Source organism: Mesocricetus auratus, unplaced genomic scaffold, assembly GCF_017639785.1.
Source record: "Mesocricetus auratus isolate SY011 unplaced genomic scaffold, BCM_Maur_2.0 Super-Scaffold_100676, whole genome shotgun sequence".
In the NCBI taxonomy this organism is placed as follows: Eukaryota; Metazoa; Chordata; class Mammalia; order Rodentia; family Cricetidae; genus Mesocricetus; species Mesocricetus auratus.
The window spans coordinates 111,138,036-111,162,585 of NW_024429266.1; the positions used below are offsets into that span (position 1 = coordinate 111,138,036).

Consider the following 24,550-nt stretch of genomic DNA (forward strand, 5'->3'; position numbering starts at 1 on the left):
ATCTCTGTGAGTTCAAGGACAGTCTGATCTACAGAGCAAGTTCCAGGACAGCCTCCAAAACAATACAGAGAAACCCTGTCTCGAAAAACAAACAAACAAACAAAAAGAATTAAAGATTTAGCCATTCAAAAGCATATGGTATGGGAGGCTGGAGAGATGGCTCCTCCAGAGGTCCTGTTTTCAATTCCCAGCAACCACATGATGGCTCACAACCATCTATAATGAGATCTGGTGCCCTCTTCTGACCCGCAGGGATACAAGTAGACAGAACACTGTATACATAATACATAAATAAATCTTTTTTTTTTGAAAAAGTATATGGTAGACTAGAGATGTAACTCAGTTGTAGAACATTTTCTTAACCTTGACCAAATCCTGCATAGTGATACCTCATTGTGATTTTATTCTTCATTTCCCAACTGACTAATGGTATTGAGTATATTTTCATGTGCTTATTTTTTTAATTATTGCATTTGGAGGATTTAAAATATGTTATAGATATAATTTATCTTTCTGCTTGTGTTTTTCTTGGGGGTGCGGGAGATAAGGTCTCTCTATGTAGTCCTAGCTGGGGTGGAGCTCACTATATAGACCAGGCTGGTCTACAACTCATAGAGAAGTTTACCTCTGCCTAAGTGCTGCCACTTCCACTTAGCTAAAAGGGTATCTTTTTTTTTTTTAATTGCACATTTTTGTTTTCTCTCCGTGTAAGGGTGTCAGGTCCCCTGTAATTGTAGTCACAGACAGTTGTGAGCTGCCATGTGGATGCAGGGATTTGAACCCAAATTCTCTGGAAGATCAGTTAGTGTTCTTAGCTTCTGGGCCAGTTCTCCAGCCCTAAAAGGGAATCTTAAACTGTTAAAAGGTTTCCAGATTCTTTCTGTTCTCATAAGGTGTGGGGTGGGACCTTGGTGGGAAGCTCTTGGCTGGTCAGGGACAAACAAGGTAGACAGGGCTTGTGTGGGAAGTTTTATTAGAGAGAGGGAAGGAGGGGGGGAGAGAGAGACAGAGACAGAGACACAGAGACAGAGAAGAGCCAGGATACTGCTTGCTTGCCATGAGCAAAGGGGTGATGCACTCCCACCAGTTCCGGGGAGAGACCAAAGTTAGTAACTCATTCAAATGAGTTTGAAAGCGTTTTGTTGTGCCATGCTGTTTTCTTACCAGTATAGGCCCATTGGATACACACAGCCTTCTCCTAGGCAACTCTTGACATGCAAGTGTATCTATCCCAGAGGAAAATGCAGCTGTAGGAACCTAGAATTTTAGCTCTAACATCCTGAGCCTCACCCTGTGAGTGCTAGCTGTATTTGTTGGGTGAGCAGGCAACTTAAGATGGTCGTTCTGAACCACTCTGGGCTTTGGTATCACTCACCTGACTGAAATGACCTCACAATTTTCAGATTGGGCCTGGAGTATGTTCATGAAACTAGAAATAGATGGAATCACTAGGTTACTTTAGATTCTTAAAATTATTTTATAAATCCTGATTTTAGTAGCTGGCAGTGAATGGAAAGGAAGGGAAATACAAACTAAATGAGTTTTAACATGTGTTGCAGTGGGTCTGGAGTCCCCACCCCTGTCTGTGTCTGAAGAACGACAACTTGCCATTCTGACAGAACTGCCTTTTGTGGTTCCCTTTGAGGAGCGAGTGAAGGTATGCCATTCAGATCCTGTGATTTTACTTAACACAGTTAAAAAAGTTAACACACCCAGTAAAAAAAAAATCCCCAAATTCATACTTAATATATAGCCAGATACTTCTCTGTACAAGCTAAAACCATGTTTTTCCTTGTAGTTAGCTGAGTACCCTATTATTAGACTAGAGATTTCTGATAGTGGGGTCTATGGAAGGTTGTTTAAACTGTTGAAGATTGCATTGTTTTATTAAAAATGCCATTTCTTTTGTAAAATTACTTTGTGTACCTTCATTAAAAAGTTGTGACCATCTCTGCTTTGAAAAATGGACAGATAACTTACCTCCTTTTTTCAAAAAAGTTTAAAAGATTGTATATGTTTCCAATTTAATTGGGAGTATATACATATATATATTAGAAAAATTCTAGAAATTGCTAGGTGTTTCTCTCAGGTACTAACCTGTATTTTTTCAGGCCTATATTCTTTGTCCATGGCAAACAAAAGAATGGACTGACCATCCTAGAGGCTCTAGGTCAGTGATTCTCAACCTTCCTAGTGCTGCAAACCTTTAATACAGTTCATTGTCTTGTGTTGTGGTCATCCCCAACCATAAAATTATTTTGAGGCTACTTTATAATTATAATTTTGCTACTGTTGTTAATAGTAATTAAATATTTTTGGAGATAGAGGTTTGCCAAAGGGGTCATGACTCCACAAGTTGAGAACTGCTGCTCTAGGTGTTCATAAAAATGCCAACAAATGCCCCCCCCCCCAGGGGTGGGAGGTGGGGATGTCACACGCCTTTAATCCCAGCACTCAGAAGGCAGAGGCAGGCAGATTTCTGTGAGTTGGAGGCCAGCCTGGTCTACAGAGCAAGTTCCAGGACAGGCTCCAAAGCAACACAGAGAAACCCTGTCTCTATAAATAGGTAGGTAGGTAGGTAGGTAGGTAGGTAGGTAGGTAGGTAGGTAGGTAGGTAAATAAATGATAGCATGGTACCCAACTCCTGAGCTTCCTTTACTGGTATTTCTGCCTCATAGACATTTGAGTTTTATTCTAGGTGGAAATAGTCTAAGGTTAGCATATTGCTTTAAAAGCTTCACTTCCTTCCTAAATAATATTTTCAATAGTCGGTTGTGTATATCTGTGTGTTCTATAGAGTCCATGTGGAGGCTGGAGAACAACTTTAGGAGACTGTTACCTCCTTAGATCATGTTCCAGATCAAACTTGGGTCATAACTTGACAGAAAGAGCCTTACCCTCTGGGTCATCTCAGTACCCCCTACCTGTCTAAATTTTTAAGAAGTACTTAATAAACAAGCATGTACTATGGCATGGGCCTTTCTAAACACTGTAAATGCAGGGGAAACACTTTAGAAATACTCATTTCTTGAAAAAGTTAATATTTGCTGCCTTGTATATAGAAACGGATGCCATGATTTATAGAGATGCAAAGTTAAAGCATTGAACAGTTTTGTCTAGATTGTTTGCGCTTGTGCTAGCTTTAGCAGCACATGTACTAAAATTGGAACAGTGCATAGAAGATTGTGCTTTATAACAGCAAGTGTGTTGTTTCTAATAACAACTTTACCTTTTTGTTAGATCTTTCAAAGGTTGATTTATGCAGATAAACAAGAAGTTCAAGGAGATGGTCCATTTCTGGATGGAATCAATGTTACAATAAGAAGAAATTATATTTATGAAGATGCTTATGACAAACTTTCTCCAGAAAATGGTACGTACGTACATACATACATACATACATACATACATACATACATACATACATATTACTCTGTGTGCCTGCATGTATCAGGGGGGAAGTCGGGGAATTACTGTAGAAAATAGTAATTGTTCCTGGGCATAGTGGTGCATACCTTTAGTCCTGTTACTCAGGTGGCAGAGGCAGGTGGATCTCTGAGTTTGAGGCCACTCTGGTCTTCATACTGAGTTCCAAGACAGCCAGGAATATGTAGTGAGACCCTCTCTCAAAAAACAAATAAAAGAAAGAAAATAGTAAAAAAAAAATTCTGTTGAGCTGGTGCTGGGTTTGATGGTCATGCCTTTAACCCTGTATAGGGATATATACACACATATAATCAGTAGTAGACTACTTGATTGACTAGCATGGGTGACAGCCTAGTTTCAGTTCCCTGGGAGGAAAGGTTTTGTTTTGTTTTCCTGTTCATAATTTGTTCTATTAAGACTTTGTTCATTTTGTACTATGGAGGGAACCCAGGTAAGTGTTTTACCACTGACCTGAACCCCCCAGCCTTCTGTATAACATTTTAAAAACTGAAATGTAGTAGATAAAATTTAGTAAATTTGAACTACCAAATAATATTACTAAAATTAATAGGTTACCCACAAGCATTTTAGCTTATCAATTTTTTGTTTTAAAGGCAACTTCTTGCCTCCATTACCATGCTATGTCATATTGCTGCCTGTAATTCCAGAACTGTAGGTGGCACTCATTTCAATATGTTTGTTCTTGAGACAGGGTCTCCATATGTAGTCAGTCCTGTCCTGTACTCATAATCCTCCTGCTTCAGCTTCCTGAGTGCCATAATAATTGCTTTGCATTTTATGTTTTTCATATAAATGTGTGACCAATTGTAAGTTATATTAAGTAAATGCTGTTACAATCTGTATTTCTTTATTTTAAAACATAGTTCTTCAGTAACAGTACTGTAAAGAAAATTGTACTTTAGAAATCTGAAGGACAGTGATACATGCTTTATCTTGTTTTAATACTTGACTCTCAGTGTTAAGTACTGTAACAGGAACAATTTTAACTCCAGTATATCATATCTGTGGTCCTGCATACAATCAGTGTTTGATCAGTACAAAGTAACTCAGAATAAAAGCTCTGTCACCTTTGGTCCATGGTAGAAAGTTAGATGCGAAATCATAGTTGCTTCTCTTTGAGGGAGCCATTTAAATTTTTTCTCAGGAAAACTAAGCCTTCAGCTTGTAATTATTTTCACTGCCCAGTTGAAGAGTAAATGTTGCCAGTATGGTGATAATAGAAAAAAACTGGTGCCGGCAGGTCCTTTCTGTTCTCTGGGAGGTGTGGTTTTGCATAACTTACATTTGTTATTTGAGCAGTGCAATGCTCTTTCAAGCCCTGTGTGGTAAACTGTTTCAGTTCAGGTCTGAGGTAAGACTGAAATCCCCACAGGACAGGTTTCTCTTGTCTCAGGATTTGTTTCCACATACTGTGGATTAGGGAGATGAACACAGGTAGCTGGGGTCTAGGGAAACATGCTCTCCAAAACCCAAGTGTCCCTTCTTTGGAATCCTGTAGCAACTCATAAGTCAGCCCTCATTCTTAACTTTATTATCCAATTCCATGCTTGTTTCTCTTCTTTACCTTATTTAAATGTACCCTTTGCTAAATGCACTCAGCAGATGTTCAGGCAATGCCTGTTGAAGTTGTAGTTGAACCCTGGAAAAAGCACAATTAGACAGGATAACATGAGAAATATAAATGATTATCTTGGCAGGAAGGTTGTAGGACTTTCTGAAGAGGTAGAACTGAAGCCAGGATGTTTGGGAAAGGCTGACACTTGGGGTATGGGGCTTCTGCCTACTGCATACCCCTCTGAGGCATCTGTAATGTTGGACTTTTCAGCTAAGGACAGACTTTGTGTTGTAAACAATTTTAATTGAACTTTAAAAATTTCAAGTAGAGTTTAGTTCTTAGGAATAAGGATTTTTAAACCATGGATAAAAGTTGTTTGATATTTTGCTAAACAGATTATCTCAGGAACATTTAATTTGCTTACAAAAAATGCTAGAATTGCTGTATTTACTAACTGTTCATTTACAATCAATTAATGTGATTATTTCATTTATTATAGTCATTAAAGTCAGTCCTTCACTGATGCTTATGATCTCATTTCATCTCAGAGGCTGTCTAAACAGTTTGAGTTAGCCCTTTACAAAGTCAGTCAAGTAGAGCTAGGAGAAAACTGGTATCAGATATTTGCAGACTTGGCCTGACCCATGGAAGCCATGTACTCCTTGCAGTTTTGTGTTTCAGTGTTAAGGACTCTACTATAGAGAGAATGTGGAGTAGTCTTCACCCGGAAGTGCTTTGAGAACTGTGGGATTGTCTTTCCATAACTCCTGGTGCTTGTACTCCACTGATGCTCCCAGCATCCTACGGCTGTGAGGGCTGGGCTGCCAGTAGCCTTGATGTCATTTCCTGAGACTATCTTCTTCAGGAAGTTGGTTTTTATTTCACTTAATAGCAGAATTAATTACATTAATTAAGGATAAAATCAAATTGGTGTTTTTCTTAGGTGTTTTCCCTCTACTAAAACTTTAAAATGAAATCCGCTATTTCTAATTTGTTCTTAGAAACAAATTGTCTCAATATCTCTAACAGGCTAGATTTTTGTACTGAAAATATTTTCATTCAATTTTATATTGTAAATTCTTACTGATAAGCTTCCAGAAAGTTTACAATCCTTAACAAGCTACATTTTGAGAATAGCCCTAGAAACTCTCAGTGTCAGAGCCCTCACTGCCTTGGTCCTAAAGTTTTAAGGGAGAGATTCAAAGATGACTTAAGGGCAACAATTTCTCATTCAGAATGTTTTTTGCACTTAAAATTTTTGTAAGAATCTTCACCACTAGCCTTTGACAGTGAGTGCAAGATCTTATGTGTAGTAGCAAATAAATGTTCTTCTTTCCTTCTTGAGATTGTCATCCCGTCCCGTGTCCATCGTGCCCGTGTCCTCCTTTCTCCTCTCTCTCTTTTCTCTTTCATTTTTCTAGACAGGGTTTCTCTGTAACTTTGGAGCCTGTCCTGGAACTCACTCTGTAGACCAGGCTGGGCTCAACTCAGGTAGATCCACCTTTCTCTGCCTCCCAAGTACTGGGATCAAAGGTGTGTGCCATCACTGCCCAGCTGCAAAATCCCCAGCATACCTTCTGCTTGGGGTAAATGACAAATGGTAGCTACTGTTATTCCTAGACAAGATAAAGAGCAAGTTGTAGTCCTGGTGAGGCGCGTTTGTTTCCCAGAGTCCCACCAAAGATATGGATGTGTCCCTGCTGTTGGTCCAGAGTATACCCTGTCTTTTACCTGCTCTGTGGGTGGCAGAAGTGGCATTCTTTGGAGATTAATTCTGTATCTTAGGATATCACTGATTCCTTTCCTAGTTTTCAGACATGTTAGTCTATCATGCCCCTCTTCTGGGAAGTATTTAACTCTTTGTAAAACCCCTCCCCCCCAAGGATCTCTCTATATGCCCCTGGCTGTCCTCCAAATCACCGAGATCCACCTGCCTCTGTTTTTTGAGACAGGATCTCTTTATGTAGCTCTGGCAGCCCTGGAACTGAACATAGAACAAGCTGGCTCACTGAGATCATCCTACCTCTGCTTCCTGAGTTCTGGGGTTAAAGACATGTATTAAGACACCCAGCAACTCAGGCCACTGCAGCCTTCAAAAAGTGCATATTTCAGGTGTCAGAGTCATTAACACACTTGGGTTCACAGAACTGCCTGTGTGCAGTATGTCCTTGTGATGACTAAAAGCCAGCTACCTGTGGGCAGTGAAAGGCTCAACTGTAGTGAGAAAGTTCCCATTATACTCAAATCATTCTCAGACTGAAAGCACGGAAGTAAAAGCTTCCTCCTCATTTTTCACTTACATGTCTAGAAGTCAGGATATTGGTGCAGAAAATAAAGAGCGGTGCATGCATTTTCACCACATACAATGAAACAAGGTGGCAGGAAAGATGTCAGTAGTTTGCTTCCTTCTTTTCTAGCTTGCTGTGAATCTTCATTCTAGTAAATCTTCAGCTCTCAAAAACTGCCTTGGATCCTTTCAGACCAAGAAGACAGTGTCTTTAGCTTATATTCAGGCTTGTCTTTGATTGGAACTGCTTTGTGAATCATTTCAGTGATGAGCTCTGACAAGGTTGTTAGGACTATTCCCTATTACCTGTTACTCTTGTCCCACCCAAACCTGTGTCATTTTAGAAAAAGTCTCTTTCCCCCTGCCCACTACGGGTACCTAGTTCAGTTGCCTAACTTTCCTTTTCAGAGATGATGGGTTGTTCTAGCTTAGAATCTTTCCTCCACTTGCCCAAACTAACCAACCATCTCCTACGTGATATATCAATGGGAAAAGGTTTTCCATATAGGCCCTGGTTTCCCAACAGTTTTATTGGTTGCTATTTTTTTTTGTTGCTAATATTTTTAATGGGATCTTCTACATAAAAGTTGGTATTTCTAGATTATGTTTATTTTGTTTATTGGCATTTTAAGTAACTTTGATGTCATTGTCTCTTTAATATTGCTGTTTTGTTGAACCATAAATGTTAATTGTCCCTGATTGATAGTCTTGATTTGATGCCTTTACATAATGCTTCCTGTAATACTGCTTATTTTATTGCTCTTTTTTTTTTTAATAGAACCTGATTTGAAAAAACGGATCCGTGTGCACTTGCTTAATGCCCATGGCCTGGATGAAGCTGGCATTGATGGTGGTGGTATTTTCAGAGAGTTTTTAAATGAACTACTGAAATCTGGATTTAACCCCAACCAGGGGTTCTTTAAAACTACTAATGAAGGGCTTCTATACCCCAACCCAGCTGCTCAGATGCTTGTGGGAGATTCTTTTGCAAGGCATTACTACTTCCTTGGCAGAATGCTTGGAAAGGTAATCTTTATATAAAAATAGAGCTCTAAACAAAAGATATCATTTCGCTGTTGATTAATATAGAGTTGTGATCTAAATTTCATTGAGTTTTGTTTGTTTGTTTGCTTTGTTTTTCGAGATAGGGTTTCTCTGTATTGCTTTGGAGGCTGTGCTGGAACTTGCTCTGTAGACCAGGCTGGCCTCCAACTCATAGAGATCCCTCTGCCTCTGCCTCTGCCTCCATAGTGCTGGGATTAAAAGTGTGCACTACCAATGTCCGGCTTCATTTAGTTTTATTAATATTGTTGTTCAAAATTGTTAAAAGTCATTTTGGTGATCCCAGCTAGTATTTATATAGCAACTACAGTTCATCATAGTGCATTGCACAGGCAGTAGTTAGACTAAAAAGAATAATTGATATAGTACAAAAACAGAAAGTACTATAAACTCTGCTGAGCGCTTTTATAGTAGCTACCTGTATTTATTTTTGTTTAATTTCTGTGTGTGCATGGCCATAGTTTGACATTGGGTGTCTCCTATCTTCCTTATTTTTTGGGATAGGTCTCTCACTGAATCTAAAGCTAGATGATTCAGCTAACTGACCAAGCCTCAGCTTTCGCTACCTCCCCAGCACTGGAAATGCAGGTGCATGCTGCCCTGTCTGGCTGTTTGTGATTTTGTTTTGTTAATGTATGTGCTAGGAATGGAACTCATCCTGTTTGCATGGCAAGCGTTTTACCTATTTAGCTATCATTCCAGCCCCCAAAGTAACTATTTAAAATTTGTTCAATGTGGTTTAGACTTGTCACATGAAAGGGGAGTATGGAACTGAATGCAAACTTCAGGTTTAATGGTGAAACATGCAGCAGCTGGAGAGGTGGCTCAGTGGTTAAGAGCATTGACTGCTCTTCCAGAGGACCCGGGTTAAATTCCCAGCACCATGTGGCAACTAACAACTGTCTGTAACTCTAAGTCTGACACCCTCACTCAGACATACATGCCTGAAAAACACCAATGCAAATTAAATGAATAAATAAATAAATAGTGAAATATGCAGTGTTCCCTGTAATTCAAGTCAGAAACAAGACAAGAGTACACTTGGCCCTGAGGGATCAGTATTGTAATTGCTCCCCCAAAATAACCAACAAAATGTGGTTGTTATATTTACTGGTTACTAATGCTTTTAAATGTGTAGCTTTTACATACAAGCATATATGTTTCTAGATTATGTTTATTTTGTTTGCTTATTTGCATTTTAAGTAAAAATGTTGGTTACTGCTAATTATAGAAGATTGTGTCTAGTAAAAATCAGGAGATAAAATTCATTTTTATTGTACTAAATGAATATGTATTTGTGTTCTAATTTGATCCCAGGGGATATAAGCAGTTTTGTAGTGGAAGGCATGGTGTATCTGAGATATGTCCAATGGATTTCTGCTATCAGGCTCAAGATTTATTTTTACTTTTAGTTATGTATGTGTGTATGAATATGTGTATGTGAGTACAGGTGCACTTGGAGGCCAGAGGCATTGAATATTGAATCCTTCTTCCCTCTGAAGCTGGGATTGCAGGCAATTGTGAGCTGCCTGATGCGGGGACTATGAACTGAACTCAGGTCCTCTGGAAAAACAGCATGCTGCTCTTTATCACTGACCTATCTCTCCAGCCCTGCCTCCAAGCTCTTGACTATCCGATTCTTAGTATGGTACAAGAAAGATTTCATGCCATCCTCTGACTCAGAAACCTGTTTTGAGTCCTTGTAGCTTGAGAACAAAGATATATACTGAGTACCCGCCGTGTACCTAGCCAGTTGTAGCAGTGCAGCTAAGGTTTCCACATAGCTGAAGGAGGAGGCGGCTCATCTGCCCTCCCTTCTTCTCCTGGCCTACTTTCAGTTTAAGTTATGCTCCTGGGGGTTTTCCTTTTATGGAGACAGGGTCTCTACATAGCTCTGGTGTCCTGGAGCTCACTATGCAGATCAGGCTGGGCCTCAAACTCACAGAGATCCATCTGCTTCTATCCCCTGAGTGCTGGGATTATATGTGTAAGCTGCCATGCCCAGCCTGAATTATGGGTTTTAAAATACAGAAGAAAGATGTAGCATATTTGGTAATATAAAGTAACATTGTAGTGCACACACAACATACCCACTAATGACACTTATTACCAAACCTGATTTGACCTGAATTTGGTCTCTGTATTCAACGTGGTAAAAAAGAAAACTAACTCTGACAAATTGGCCCCTAGCTTTCATATGCGTGCCATGGTGTATGCCTCCTCCTTAAATAAATAAATGTAATAAAGGGTGGGGTATATGTAAAACTCTAGTATCTTTAGCTGTCAGACAAATGTAAATTAAAAAAAAATTGAGATACCATCCTTTCCAGGTAGAATAGCTACTATTGAAAGACATAGGCAGGCGTAATGGCTTGTGCCTATAATCCCAATATTTGGAATGCAGGATGATTATTTTAAGTTCTTCACTAGCCTGGGCTGTGGGTTGGTGAAATGTTTATGAGAAAAGAGAAAAAGGATTTTGATGCACAGTTAATGAGTATGTGTATATAGACTCTAGCAGTATTCCTCAAACAGCAAGTAGAGCCCTCATATCTGGAAGCTCATTCTTATAACACTTACTATATTCCCTGAAAATGAAGTCAGCATGTCAACCCCTTGTTGCCCATATTCATTGCTACACTAATCATAATAGCTAAGATGTGAAATTTGCTCAACAGTGGAACAGATAAAGAAATTGTAGTAGTATATGTACATGATGGAACAATATTCAGCTGTAAAGAATAAAGTCTTGCCATTTGCAGCAAAATAAATGGAACTCTTTTAATCCCAACATTTCTGAGTTAGAGACACTTGGATCTTTTGAGAGTTCAAGGCCCCCCTGGTCTACAGAACTAGTTCCAGGGCAGGCAGGGCTACACAAAGAAATCCTGTCTCAGAAAGGGGGGGGGGAGGGACTCAACAACATAGTATTGAGTGAAGTAGTTCAAACACAGAAAGACAAGTACCATGTGTGCACTGTGGTATGTGAAAGCTAAAATCAAGTTGTCTTAAATGTAGACTAATGATAAATAGGGATTGGGAAGAAAGAAGGTAGACAAGGAAGGCTGGATTTGATCAGTGAGCACTGGGGGCATTGTAGAAATGATCACACTCTGAATCCCATTCATCTTAGAGTGTGATGGCACATGCTTTAATTTCAGCAGCTAGGAGGCTAAGGCAAGACGATTGTGAGTTCAAGACCAACCTTGTCTCAAAAAGGAAAGACTGGGCAAGTAGCTCAGTGATCAAGTGCTTCTACACATTGTTTAAAACCCAAGACTACAGAATAAAAATAGGTGTGAATTAATTAAATTATTTTTAAAACTAACTCCTTGAGAATAGTCATTGATTTAGTTCCACAGAGTTTTTTGCATGGGAATTCCTAAGGGGTTTCTGAAATATCTGTTTACCATCTGATTGTAAGTGGTTAACTTTGCATCAGCATGTCTGCATCCAAATGAATGCACCCATACAGCACTAATAGTGTGCACCTGAACATTAAATCTGCAAGAGAAGAAAACTATCTATTGATGGATTATGGTATTTATTGGGTCATAATATATTTAAATTTTCTTAATGCATATGTTAGTGATTGTTTACTGTGATAAAGTGCACAAAGGTCTTCAGAACAGCTTTGCACAAGAAGAATTACCTCCCGTCACTGGTCACTTCTCAGTTAAAAGTTCCATTAGCAGATGGTTCTTGCCTGGGCTGTGGGTCATGGCTGCACTTTGTTGCCTGTAAATCAGGCTCTAGACAGGGATAAGTAAACAGCCTGGGATGTGGTCATGTCATGTTGGACTTTTTTACAGATAGAAGCACCTTAGTCCATTTAAGCCAATTAAGTTCAGAATATTTATTGGAACAAATCCTTTATCGTATTTGAATTCTACTTGAAAATTTTTCCCTTGATTCAGAATATTGATTTAATTGGAACAGAATGCCTATAAATCAGATTATTTGGTAAAACCGTGGTCATATATTTGAAATTTTTAATTAGCAGATTGTATAACTTCAGCATGCTTTATAATTGTGTATTTCAGTAGGGTAAGTATGCACTTAATGTGTCATAAAGTGTGATGTTGACAGTTAGCAGTTGATCTTGACCTTTCTGGAAGCTGTAAGAATTTATTCTTACATGTCATTAGTGTCCCTTTAGAAAATGCTCTCTGGGTTCCAAGGTTTAATCTGTAAAGCTTGAGGTGAGCATTAAGACTCTTGTCTGCCTCATCCTTCATATGACACAGCTCCTTTCCTCTGCAGTCATCTTTGAGTCCTATACTTAGTACATGGTGTCCCCTGCCTCACCCATTGCCATCAGACCAAGGCTCTTGTCTTCCTTAGGTCTTGGCAGTAGCACAGGCTTTCTAAAACTGAGAGAGAGCCTTTTACACAAATTCACTTAAATTTAGTAGGTGCCAGACATGGTTATGCACATCTTTAACCCCAGAACTGGGGAGGCAGAGGCAGGAGGATCTCTGTGAGTTTAAGGCTAGTCTGGTCTATATAAGCAAGTTCCAGAACAGCCAGGACTAAATAATGGGATACTGTCTGAAAAACCAGAACAGCTTAATGAACATGACTAGATGCACATGTGTTTTGTTCTTTAAAAAGATCAGTTCAGAAAGGTGATGATTAAGTAAATGAGCCCAATCTCTGGTGTGAATTAGACCAGGTAAGGAACTCCTGGTATTGATTGTATGACCTGAAGAGTCTTTACCTTTGATGTTACAAGTAGGTAGAGCAAGCACTCAAATAGCAAACCTCACTAGAGATGGAGGCGGTGGAATCTCGGCCCTGGTAGTGCAGAGCCAAAAAGGAGCTGTGTGCAAGGGCATTGTCGATGGATCAGGGGTAAAGGGAGTGGATAGGAAGGGGGCTTCCTAGTTTATTCTGAAAGCAGAAGGATGGAAGTGGTGTTGGCTGTTTAGGGAAGGTTGGGTAAGGATGACTAGTTATTCAGTTTAGATTCCTAGGTACTTTAGGCAGACACTGTATTCAAGAACAAGGTCTGGCCTGAGTTGCAGCCTGGAGGGGTATATGTAGAGGATGGAGCTTGGTAGCCAAGTTCCATGGAGCAGCAGAATTCCACAAAGGAAAGAGAAACAAGGAGAATGCAGTGTCTCAGAAACCTCAAAAACTGTCTCAAGGGGAAAGAAGGATAATTACTATGTAATGTTAGTGATGGGCCGAATAACATTAGAACCAGAGAGATGGCCTTATTAAGCAAAGTCTCAGTAGATAACAAGAACAATAGCATCATTGCAGCTAAGGCATGTTCTTGTCATCTGGGAACTTCTATGGCCATTCAGACCAACAAGCAGTAAAATGAAGGACATGTTCATGATCGATAGACAAGCTAACTGCTGTTCTCACTCTCTGCGAGAAGCAGAGACCTGATGCTTTGAGGACAGTGTGTTCTCTTCAGGTGTATTTAGTTCAGGTAGAGCTAAATGGTATTTGAGAATGTGGCTGGAAGAAGGCAGAAGGGCAGCCAGGATGCTAATGATTCTCAATGCTTCTCCCAGAGTGTGTTCACATATATAAGCAGAAAGACCTCAAAGAAGATATGGAAGGTAAGATGAGTGAATAGAACCTGTGTGGGAAGGAGACTGATGTTCTCCAAGGATGACCCAGGAATAGCAGCTTTGCCTGAGAATTGATAGAAAACTATGTGTCCCTTGAGCTAGATAGCTAGCCAGCTATAATCTGTATTCTACCTGTCCTCACAACCTTTTCTGGGATGACCATGAAAGTAACTCCCCCAGAGGGTTGTCAGTTGACCAACGTCTGAATTAGAGTTAGCCAAAATGGCTAACTCTAACTTACTAGAGAGAGGCAAGAAAAGGTGAGCTAGGCCAGATGTGGCATCACCTATAACCCAAGCACTTGAGCAGGAGAATTAGGAAATCAAAGCAGCCTGGGCTGTATGAGACTCTGTGTTAAGAAACTTAAGAAAAAAGAAATGAACTGGTGTAAACAAATTAAAAACAGACAGTGATTACAGGACCCCATCCTAAAATCTGTTTAGAAAGGAAACGGGAGGCTGGAGAGATGGTTCAACAGTTAAGATCATATACTGCCCTTACAGAGGACCTGGGCTTGGTTCCCAGCACCCACATGATGGCTCAAAACTGTCCATAACTCCAGTTGTTTTGGATCTCTTTCTTCTGACCCCTCTGAGCACCAGGCACACATGTGGTACACACACTCAGGGAAAACACTGACACATTACAGAGGGAGAGAGGGAGGGAGGGAGGGAGGGAGGGAGGGAGGGAGGGAGGGAGGGAGGGAGGGAAGGAAGGAAGGAAGGAAGGAAGGAAGGAATCATGTGAATGGAGACCAAAAGGGAAAGACAGGTGAAAAGGAGGAAAGGACTAGAGTTAGGGTAAGTAGCATGGGCTGTCAAAGAGAGTGAAGGGGCTCTGGGTGAGTCAGTGCACCATGGACTAGACTTAAAGACCAGGTGGTCATGGTGAAGTAGTGAAGGTAGCAAGAACTGAATGGCTAGAATGTTAGATCGTGGCCATCTGCATCACTGAAGTCACCAAAAGTTGTCATAAGACTGTTGGAGTAAAAGCTTTTACTTTTTAATTTTATAGTCTTTGTCATTGTGTACATGATGGCGAAGATGGGTGTGTGCCACAATGCACTTTTGCAGGTCAGAGGCCACCTGTGAAAGTCAGTTCTTTCCACTATGAGTTTTGGAAATGGGTCTCGGGGTCTCAGGCTTGCATGGCATTCACTTTTACCTACTGAGCCTGGAGTGGAAAATATTTAATTAAAAAGGGCGCAAGATGCCATGGGCCTGGCCCAGTGTAGACATACAAGGAGAATGTATGCTCTGCAAGTGTCAGTGCCAAAGGGATTGTCTCAGCTCTGGCACTAGGTATCTTTTTGGCAGGCACATAGCAGTGCAGCCCAGCTATCCACTGCTGAGAAGACCACTGGATGTACATCAGAGTCCCCAGTGACCCCCGCATCTTAGATGAAACCACAACAGTCCACAAAAGAAAAACTCAGGCCTGGAGAGGCTGTGCAGTGGTTCAGAGCACACAGTAGTCGGGAGTGCTTCCTGTTCTTGCACTTACCAGCACCCATGTCAGTAGCTGACCAACACCTGTAACTACATTGGAGGATGCCCTCCTCTGGCCTCCAAGGGCACTGAACTCACATGCACAAACCCACACTCATAGACACAGAACTGAATGGGTTACTTTTTTTTTTTTTTTTAAAGAAAATCAGTTGATTTACTCAAAACTTAAAGCAGCTGTACCTCTAAAAATACCAGTAACATTTTGAGACAACCTCCCCTCACCCCCAGGCTGTTCCTGTTCTTAAGGTAACAGAACAGCCAGGCTGTGTTCAGTTTCTTCTCTGGTTATGCATCCACTGGATCACTGGTGAGCAGTTGCCCTCATTGAACCCAACACACATACAGGCAACAAAACAGGACTCTGGTGGATTAGGTGGTTGGAGGCCCAACTCCAGCTCTAATTTAGTATCAGGTAACTATGTGGGCCTAAATACTACAGGACTTGGCTGTGACTGAACACCAAAGATTTTAAATGAGTCATTTTGTTGTTATTGTCATCGTTTTTTAGAGACAGAGTTTCTTTGTGTAGCCTTGGCTGTCTTGGAGCTCTCTCTGTAGACCAAATGCCTTGGACTCGACAGATTCACCTGCCTCCTGAGAGCTGGTATCAAAGACTTAAATGAGTCTTGATGGTAACCTGAAAGGGTCAAGAAAAGACAAATGATTTTGCAAGCAAACTCATGGAAATAGCCCTGTCAGTAAAATGTTGCCTGACAAGTTGGGAACTAAGTGTTTTAAGTGGATGGTACTATTGGTTCTGCTTGGACCCCTATATCAAAGATGAGGTGTGTGTCCTGTAGAGTAAGAACTTAAGGCTCCAGACCCTCACGGGCCAGTCCAGTCCCTATTTCTAAAGCTCTGTTCTGGTGTGTTACTCTGGGTATACATACTTAGCTCAGAGCCCTGTCTTATTTTTAAGCTATGTGGTTAGCATGATTGGAAATAATTAAAGTTATTATCTGCTTGCTCATTTAGGATGGCTTTAAAGCAAGACATCATCTCCTATAGTTTTTAGATTAAGTTATAAATGTTCACTTTAGAACTACCTGAAGATTGATAGAGATGCATTTGAAAAGCATTATATTTTTATTGATTCTTAATGTAGTAAATTACCAAAGTTATTTGGCAGCAAACAGAGGTGGCCTGGACTGTGGCTCACATTTTTTCTCCTGATAGAGCCACAATTTGCATTAATTACATTGAGACTGCACTCACTTATATTAAAAGGCTTCTACTATAATTAATCCTTTTCATTTCAAACCATTTTGGCACAATTTCTGGCTATAAACACTTATAAAGGACAGATAGCTGGAAAACACAGCACAGGGTTTTCTGTATACCTATCTTTTTTCCTGTGACAGGTAGTTATTGATACGTTTCTAGGAACAAGTGTGGTGCTATGGGCTGGAAAATGCTAAGTGGATTATTTTGCATAAAAAATAGACAGTTTTAGAGTTGTATAACTAACCTGTATTTAGAAAATACCTTGATTTATGCTTACATTTGTATCTCAGTTGCATACATTATGGAAATTTAATTTATAATCCATTTAGCTGATGCAGTCATAGTTTTCAGTGCTATCATTTATTAGTGCTTGTATATTAAATGCTCTAAAGGTTTAAATCTGCCTTATGTAAAAAATTATACCTATGCATTTACATTTTATGAGTCACAACGGGATTTCTGCTTAAAATTCGGGTAGCCCTGATATATTTAACAAATTTCTCTGGTTTATTGTTACTAATGCAGAAATGGCAAACAATGACCTTCCATATTGAACATCCAATGATTTACACTCCAGCTTACTTTCAAAGTTCACTGTGTAAATGAGGGCTTTTTCTCAACACCTGGGATAAATCATGCAGCTTTATGCAAAATGCTCTCCTTGGCTTTGAACTCTTTCATCTTTCATTTAGAAGTAATGGTGTTTATAAGTATTCCAGGTTAATAGTACTAACCATTTTTGCTTGTTGGTTGGGGCTTTTTTTTGTTGGTGGGTGTTTGTTTGTGACAAGGTTTCCCTGTGTAGCTCTGGCTGTCCTGGAACTCACTATGTAGGCCAGATCAGCTTTGAACTGACAAAGATTGTGTTGGGTTGGTTGTTTTCTTTTTTTCTCTAAGACAGGGTTTCTCTGTGTAGCCCTGGCTGGGCTCTGTAGACCAGACTGGCCTCTCAGAGATCCAGCTGCCTGTGCCTCCTGAGTGCCACCACTGCCTGTGTATTAACCATTCTTAATTTGAGTGAACTGTGACTTTTTGGAACAACTGCTTTATATTATCTACTCTGTGGGTAGTTGTAGTTTTATTATTCATACTCATTATGTTCAATGTTGACAACTTTTAAAAAATTGATTGTGAAATGATTCATCTTCAGATTGGTTGTAAATCACAAGAACATGCACCTTGTTTTCCCTAGCTAAGGTTGACAAGATCTAGTCTCTGGAGAGAGGTGCATTTTAGAGTGTGTGTTAGTAAGTAGCCTTCTGAAGCAAAACCCCAGTGACATATAGTGTTTACTTTGTGGGAGATGGTCCCAACTATTTTCTAGTGTCCTTCAATCCTCTGAGCCAGGTGAGTTTTCAAATTGTGGTTCTCTCCCAATATCTGAGCAGCCCCTGTATCTAGGCTTCACAATATATGTTTGAGAACTAATGACATCGTAGACCACAGTATGAAACAGGTGAGGACTGTGGCTGTATGGGGAATTGAGAGTGGGTGAAGAATGAGTTACCTCTTAATGTCTTACTATTGGGCCTCATATGAAGTATATGATGTGACTGGTGATGGCCCCTTGCCTAGGACAGCTGGATAAGGGATTGCTGTAGAAAGTTAATTGCCCATGGAGGAAATTGTTTTTTATTTGGACATTGCCTGGACATGCAACTGCTCTGGAAAGTGGGGAAGGAGCATGGACACTGATCTCTGGGTTAGACATATCCCAATAGGAAAAACACTTGTGAAGGAACTCAATCTTCTGTGGCTCCATAGGAGTCAGTTTCTTAGCAAGTTAGGTCTTGATTATGAGCTGGTCATGGCCTGCTCAGTGGGATGCTTGTGTTTAAAGAGTGTTCAAGAGCAACTGCCAAGCTGTTATTAGAAAACTTGACAATGATTGGTTACAGCTTCCACACTAAGAGTATGGGGGTGGTTGGTTTTTGTTTTAATTTTATTTATGTGCTTTTGTGTGTGCTCATCTTCCATGGTACATGTGTGGAGGTACAGGTAAAGTTCTCTCATTCTACCTTGCAGTCCCAAAGATCAGGCTTGGCACCAAGAGCTTTCACCCTATGAGCTACCTTGCCACAGACTCTAGAAATGTGTTTTAAAATCTCACCAATTTCTGAGTCTGTATTGCATTTTACAACTGGGGGCCATTGGAATGTTTACTTTGTGGCCTGAATCTCTGACCTGATGTGGGAAACCTTTACATAATTTTACTTTCATTTCTGCTAGAGAATCTCTGGATATCTACATGTAACTCACTAACACTGATTAATCCACAGCTTCCAGCCACAGTGAGATGTTCCATTGCCCCGCCACCAGGGCCAAGATTTGAAAACTGACAATGCTGACAGGTGGGAGGAGCATGAGGGCCAGCAGGAGTCCAAACACACGCCACTGGTAGAGGAAGAGTGCTAGCATTTTAGAACTTTTTGAGCACCTTGTGCTAACTACCTCTATGCTCTGTTTTCTGCTCCTAAGTGTATGTTCATCAAAGTTCAGAAGTGAAAACACCACACGTGTTCATCGCCAGATAGATGGGTAAATCTATCACATCTCAGTAAATGAAAGAATATCCAAAACCTGATGATGTGTGCTATCTTATAAGAAGCCTTAGGAATGGTGAAACCTACTGTTGAGAGTGTAGACTAAGGATATCTGTGGAGGGGGTTCCCTGAAGTTACTCAGGTATAACCAAGTAAGAAATTTATTAAGCTGGGTGTTGGTGGCACATGTCTTTAATCCCAGCACTTGGGAGGCAGAGGCAGGTGGATCTCTGTGAGTTCGAGGCCAGCTTGGTCTACAGAGTTAGTTCCAGGACAGCCTCCAAAACAATACAGAGAAACCCTGTCTTGAAAAACAAAAAACAAAAAACAAAAAAAAAAAGAAGAAGAAGAAGAAATAATTTATCAAATAGTCATGCAAGGTTTGTCTATCAATTATACTGCAGTGCAAATAATTGCAGAAATGTTAGTGATAAGGTGGGAATGACCTGTAGTGAAGACATTTTTTTCTTTTTATCTAAATTAGAAATAAGCTTACTTCACACGTCAATCCCAGCTCTCTCTCCCTCCCCGTCTCCCCTGGGGAAGACATTTCTTATTTTTCTTTTTTAGACATGTTTGTGTATGTGTGTATCTCTGTGTGCATATGCCTTATGTATTCAAGAGCTCACAGAGACCAGAAGAGTACATTATATTTTCTGAAGCCACATCTGATGTGGGTGCTGGGAATTGAACTCAGGTCCTCTGGAAAAACAGCAGTCTTTTGAACTACAGAAATAGAGTGAGCAGCTTTGGCTGATGTGACCAGGTCTGTAACCTCCAGAGACCTGTGTTAAAGTTCTAGTTAACCCAGTCTGTTAATGTGCCGTCATTTGGAAATATATAGTCAAGTTAAACTTTGAAGTCATGCTGAAGAGGTCCCGAAATCCAGTGACCAGCATCTTTCAAAGATAAAGATGTGACACAGAGAATACACAGAATGAAGACTGCAGGTGCAGAGGCAGGAAGTAGAGGGATGCAGCTGAAGCCATGGATGATAGGGATGTCCAGATCTGCCAGGAGCTTGAAGGGTCCATCTGTAGAGTTATGAGACAGTGCTCTGGTGTGTTTGAGTTTCCTGTTTGTGATCATTTGGTGCTTAACGTACTACAAACCCTAAAAGCACTCATATCTGACTCTTTGTGGAAAACATTTGCTGACCTAATGTGGCATAGAGGACTTGGCTCTTAGAAGTCCCATTTGGTATTAGCACTCTGGTTTCAGCTCGTGTAAATGCACTGATCTCACTTATGATTGTCTCATTATCATGGAGACAGAGTCTACTTCTCAAGACTCTGTAACTGTTGCATCAGCCTGTGTTCTGGTTATAGGAAGCATGAGGATAATATTGAATGTTGATCCCTGTCTTCCCTCTGGTCTGTCTGAAGGCTCTGTATGAAAACATGCTGGTGGAGCTACCCTTTGCTGGCTTTTTCCTGTCCAAGCTACTGGGAACTAGTGCAGATGTGGACATCCACCATCTGGCCTCATTGGACCCCGAAGTCTACAAGAACCTGCTTTTCCTCAAGAGCTATGAGGAGGATGTGGAGGAGCTGGGACTAAACTTTACTGTTGTGAACAATGATCTGGGTGAGGCACAGGTGAGTTGGGCCCTTTGCATCCTGTCAGTGGGGGTGCTCCTCCTACTGTTGTCATCATGGCAGGGTACTCAATTGAAAAAGACTTTTGGCAGGGGTTGGCAGCCAAGCAGCTCAAGCCTTCCAGGTCATTCCTGTTCTCAACATCTTTGCAGGGACAGCATGCCCTGCCTGACAGTCCTTCCCACTCTAATTGTACCTCCTAGCTATGCTGAAGCTGGAGCTTCTCTCATTTCCATACTGGGGAGGAACTGCCAAACCTTCCTTCCTTCACATATACCTGGGTGCTCCTGCTGCTTTCACCCTATTGCAAGGGGGTGGGGGGCGGGGTCTCTGTATTGGGGTCAGACTAGGTTTGTTTGTTTGTTTTTTGAGACAGGGTTTCTCTGTATTGTTTTGGAGGCTGTCCTGGAACTCCCTCTGTAGACATTTTGGAGACTGTCCTGGAACTTGCTCTGTAGACTAGGCTGTCCTTGAACTCACAGATCCGCCTGCCTCTGCCTCCCGAGTGCTGTGATTAAAGGTGTGTGCCACCAACACCCGGCCCAGACTAGGTTTTGATGTTGTTTTTGGTTTGTTAGGCTTTGTTGTTGGGTATGTGTGCACTTTTGTGTGTATGTGTACTTTTTGTGAGACAGGGTCTCACTGTGTAGATGAAACTGGTTGGGCTCAAACACATGGGTCTGCCTACTTCTGTCTCCTAAGTGCTGGGATTAAAGAATGTGCCACCTCATGCCTGGCCAAACTCACTTTTTCTTTTCATTCTTTTTTTGGGAGGGTGGTGAAATTGGATCTCACTATATAGCTCTGGGTAGTCTCTAACTTGTATGCACCTACTTCTGTCTCTAGTGCTAGGATTGAAGTTGTAAACCACCATGCCTAGCTCCAAACTGGTGTTTTGTTTTGTTTCATTTGATAGTATTTCAAGATAGGATTTATCTGCGTAGCCCTAGCCCTGGCTGTTCTGGAACTCACTCTGTAGACCAGACAGGAACTCACTATGTAGCTCTGGGTGTCCTGGAGATCATTATGTAGACCAGGCTGGCATTAAACTCACATCTTCCTACCTCTGCCTTCCAAATGCTGGTTTTAAAAGCATGAACCACCATCACCACCACTGGCATCCAAACTAGTTTGCTTGATACCAGCTTTATCATTATAGAAGTCACATTTCATGAAATTCACCCTCTTGGAGGAAGTAGATTTGGAGATGGTAGGCATGTCTTTAGCCAATTACGGAATATTGTTTGTCCTAGGAAGAAACACAGTTGTTTTCTCCCCCACCTTGGCACAACAACATATAATATGCTATCTTTTGTAGTATGTGTTGTGTTCCCAGAATAGAAAACTCTTTAAAATGCTTACAAAGCTGTATATGCTGATAAATGCAGTATGCCAGCACCTGAAAAACTGAGGCAGCAGAATCACAAGTTCTAAGCCAGGTTAAGCTCTATCCAGAATTTGTCTCAACAAAGAGCAGAAAACATACTTCATCCTCATGAGTGGATCATTACTAGCCCACCAAACCAAGTGTGAGCTAGGGAACCACCGATTATAAGATGTGAAGTATTAACAAGCTTGACTTAAAAGTTGAAGATGGGCTGGGCAGTGGTGGCACGTGCCTTTAATCCCAACACTCAGTAGGCAGAGACAGTCAGATCTCTTGAGTTCGAGGTCAGCCTGGTCTACAAAGTGAGTTCTAGGATAGCCTCCAAAGCCACAGAGAAACCCTGTCTTGGGGGGAAGGGGGAAGTTGTAGGTGGAAATGTTGGAGCTGTAACCCAGGCATGTGCTAGGTGGACACTGCGTCCAAACAGCATTGTTAGTCCTTGGTATAGAACAGTGATCTTTTTCTGAATTCAGTAATTGGGTTAATAACTACTTTAATTTTCTCTTTCTTTCTTTCTTTCTTTCTTTCTTTCTTTCTTTCTTTCTCTTTCTTTCTCTTTCTTTCTCTTTCTCGCTATGTAGTAGTCCTGGAACTCACTATATAGACCAGGCTGGCCTCATTTGCAGAGATCCATCTGCCTGCCTCTGCCTCCCAAGTACAAAGCAAGTGCCACTACACCCAGCATTTTTTTTCTTAGTTAAATTGTTTCCTGTTTCTAATGTAGGTTTTTGAGAGATCACCAGTGCATAGAATACAAGTCAAGTTCTCGTGTGTATTCACATAGTAAGGTGACTATAGTGAATAAGTCACTGTGCATTTCAAACATCCAAAAGAATGGAATTGATTGCTTTTACCAATCAAAAAAATGATCAATGTTGGTAGATATGTGTTTAACCTGATTTCAATATAAATCAGCATACATCATGACATCGCATAACTCATAAATGCATACAGTTTTGTTTTTATGTATCATATGAGAAATAAATTTAGGGGGTTGGGGAGAAATTTCCTAAAATGTTTGCTGCTCAATTATGAGGACTCATTGCCCAGATTGCCCAGGTAGAAGGCCAAGTGTTGTGACCTGGAAACATCCTGGGTGTGTTCTGTGCCAGGGTTCCAGAACTCACTAACCAGTCATACCTAGGGAATAAGCTGTAATCCCATCATGAGGAGGGCAGGGGCAGGATTGGCTGGAAGGTGAGATTTGTGTCATAAGGATGTTTTCATTGTGTAGCCAGTGTGTGCCACTACTACCCTTTATCTTGGTAGCATGCTCTCTTAGCTAAAGTTTCGGTTGCTATGCAACTTGGGGAGAAAAGGGTTTATTTATCTTACAGCTTGTAGTCTATCATTCAGGTAAATCAGAGCAGGAACTCAGGGAAAGAACTTGGAGGCAGGAATTGACCCAGAGGCAACAGAGGGGAGCTGCTTACTGGGTGCTTTCTTATAGAATCCAGGACCACCAGCCCAGGGATGACCCCATCCACAATGGTCTGGACCCTCTGGTAGGAACATTTTCTCAATTGAGCTTCTCTCTTTTCAGGTAACTCTATCCTATGTCAAGTTGATATAAAAACTGGTCAGCACACTTAATTAGTGCTGTGAGATGCTACCTGAGGCAGCTGCTGATGGCATAGAATTTTCTACTGAGTTAAGAGTGATTGTCAGGTGGTAGTGCACAACTTTAATTCCAGCACTTAGGAAGCAGAAGCAGGAGAACCTCTGTGAGTTTGAGGCCAACCTGGTCTACAAAGTGAGTTCCAGGACAGCCAAGGCTACACAGAGAAACCCCATCAGGGATGGGGGGTGATAAATGGTAATGTAGGAATTGCTGTACCAAAGATCTGATTAGAAGAATACAGAAGTACAGATTTAAGGGACTTCTGCAGAAGTAGATAGAAGCAAGCAGCCCTCTGTGCCATGAGCCACTCACTACTCTTCCTCTGTAAAGTAGCAGCTCTGTTCCCAGAGTATCTCGTTTAGTGTGAACAATATGCCTGTTTGTTAGTCCAGTGATGGACTTAAAGTTTTAGATGCTAGTTTATTCATGTTTGCTGGAGGAAAAAGCCGAGGATGTAACCAGACCATAAGTAATTATGAACAGTTGGGCTGGAGTCCTAACCCTTGATTGGAACCCTCAGTTTTCTTGTTGACTATGTGGCCTTAGACAAGTCACAGGGCCTTCCCTGTTGTAGGAGCAGCTGTGGCATTGTCACAGTGACCCTCAGAAGTGCCAGATGGAAATACCTACAAGGGGAGCTTCCTTGCGCTATCTTTTCATTGCACTGCTAGGGGTGGTACCCAGAGTCATGATGCTGGTCATCTCCTCTACTGCTGAGCTATGCGCACAA

General features: G+C 41.0%; 1 protein-coding gene across 1 annotated transcript in view; it reads left to right on the forward strand.

Annotated features, from left to right (window-relative positions):
* The window catches only part of Ube3c (ubiquitin protein ligase E3C), a 102,199-nt gene that overhangs the window by 64,371 nt on the left and 13,278 nt on the right, over positions 1 to 24,550 (forward strand). The window contains exons 16-19 of the mRNA XM_005084197.4: positions 1,560 to 1,657; positions 3,241 to 3,373; positions 8,068 to 8,315; positions 20,600 to 20,812. Coding sequence (XP_005084254.1) covers positions 1,560 to 1,657; positions 3,241 to 3,373; positions 8,068 to 8,315; positions 20,600 to 20,812 — 692 coding nt within the window. The remainder of the gene's footprint in view (positions 1 to 1,559; positions 1,658 to 3,240; positions 3,374 to 8,067; positions 8,316 to 20,599; positions 20,813 to 24,550) is intronic.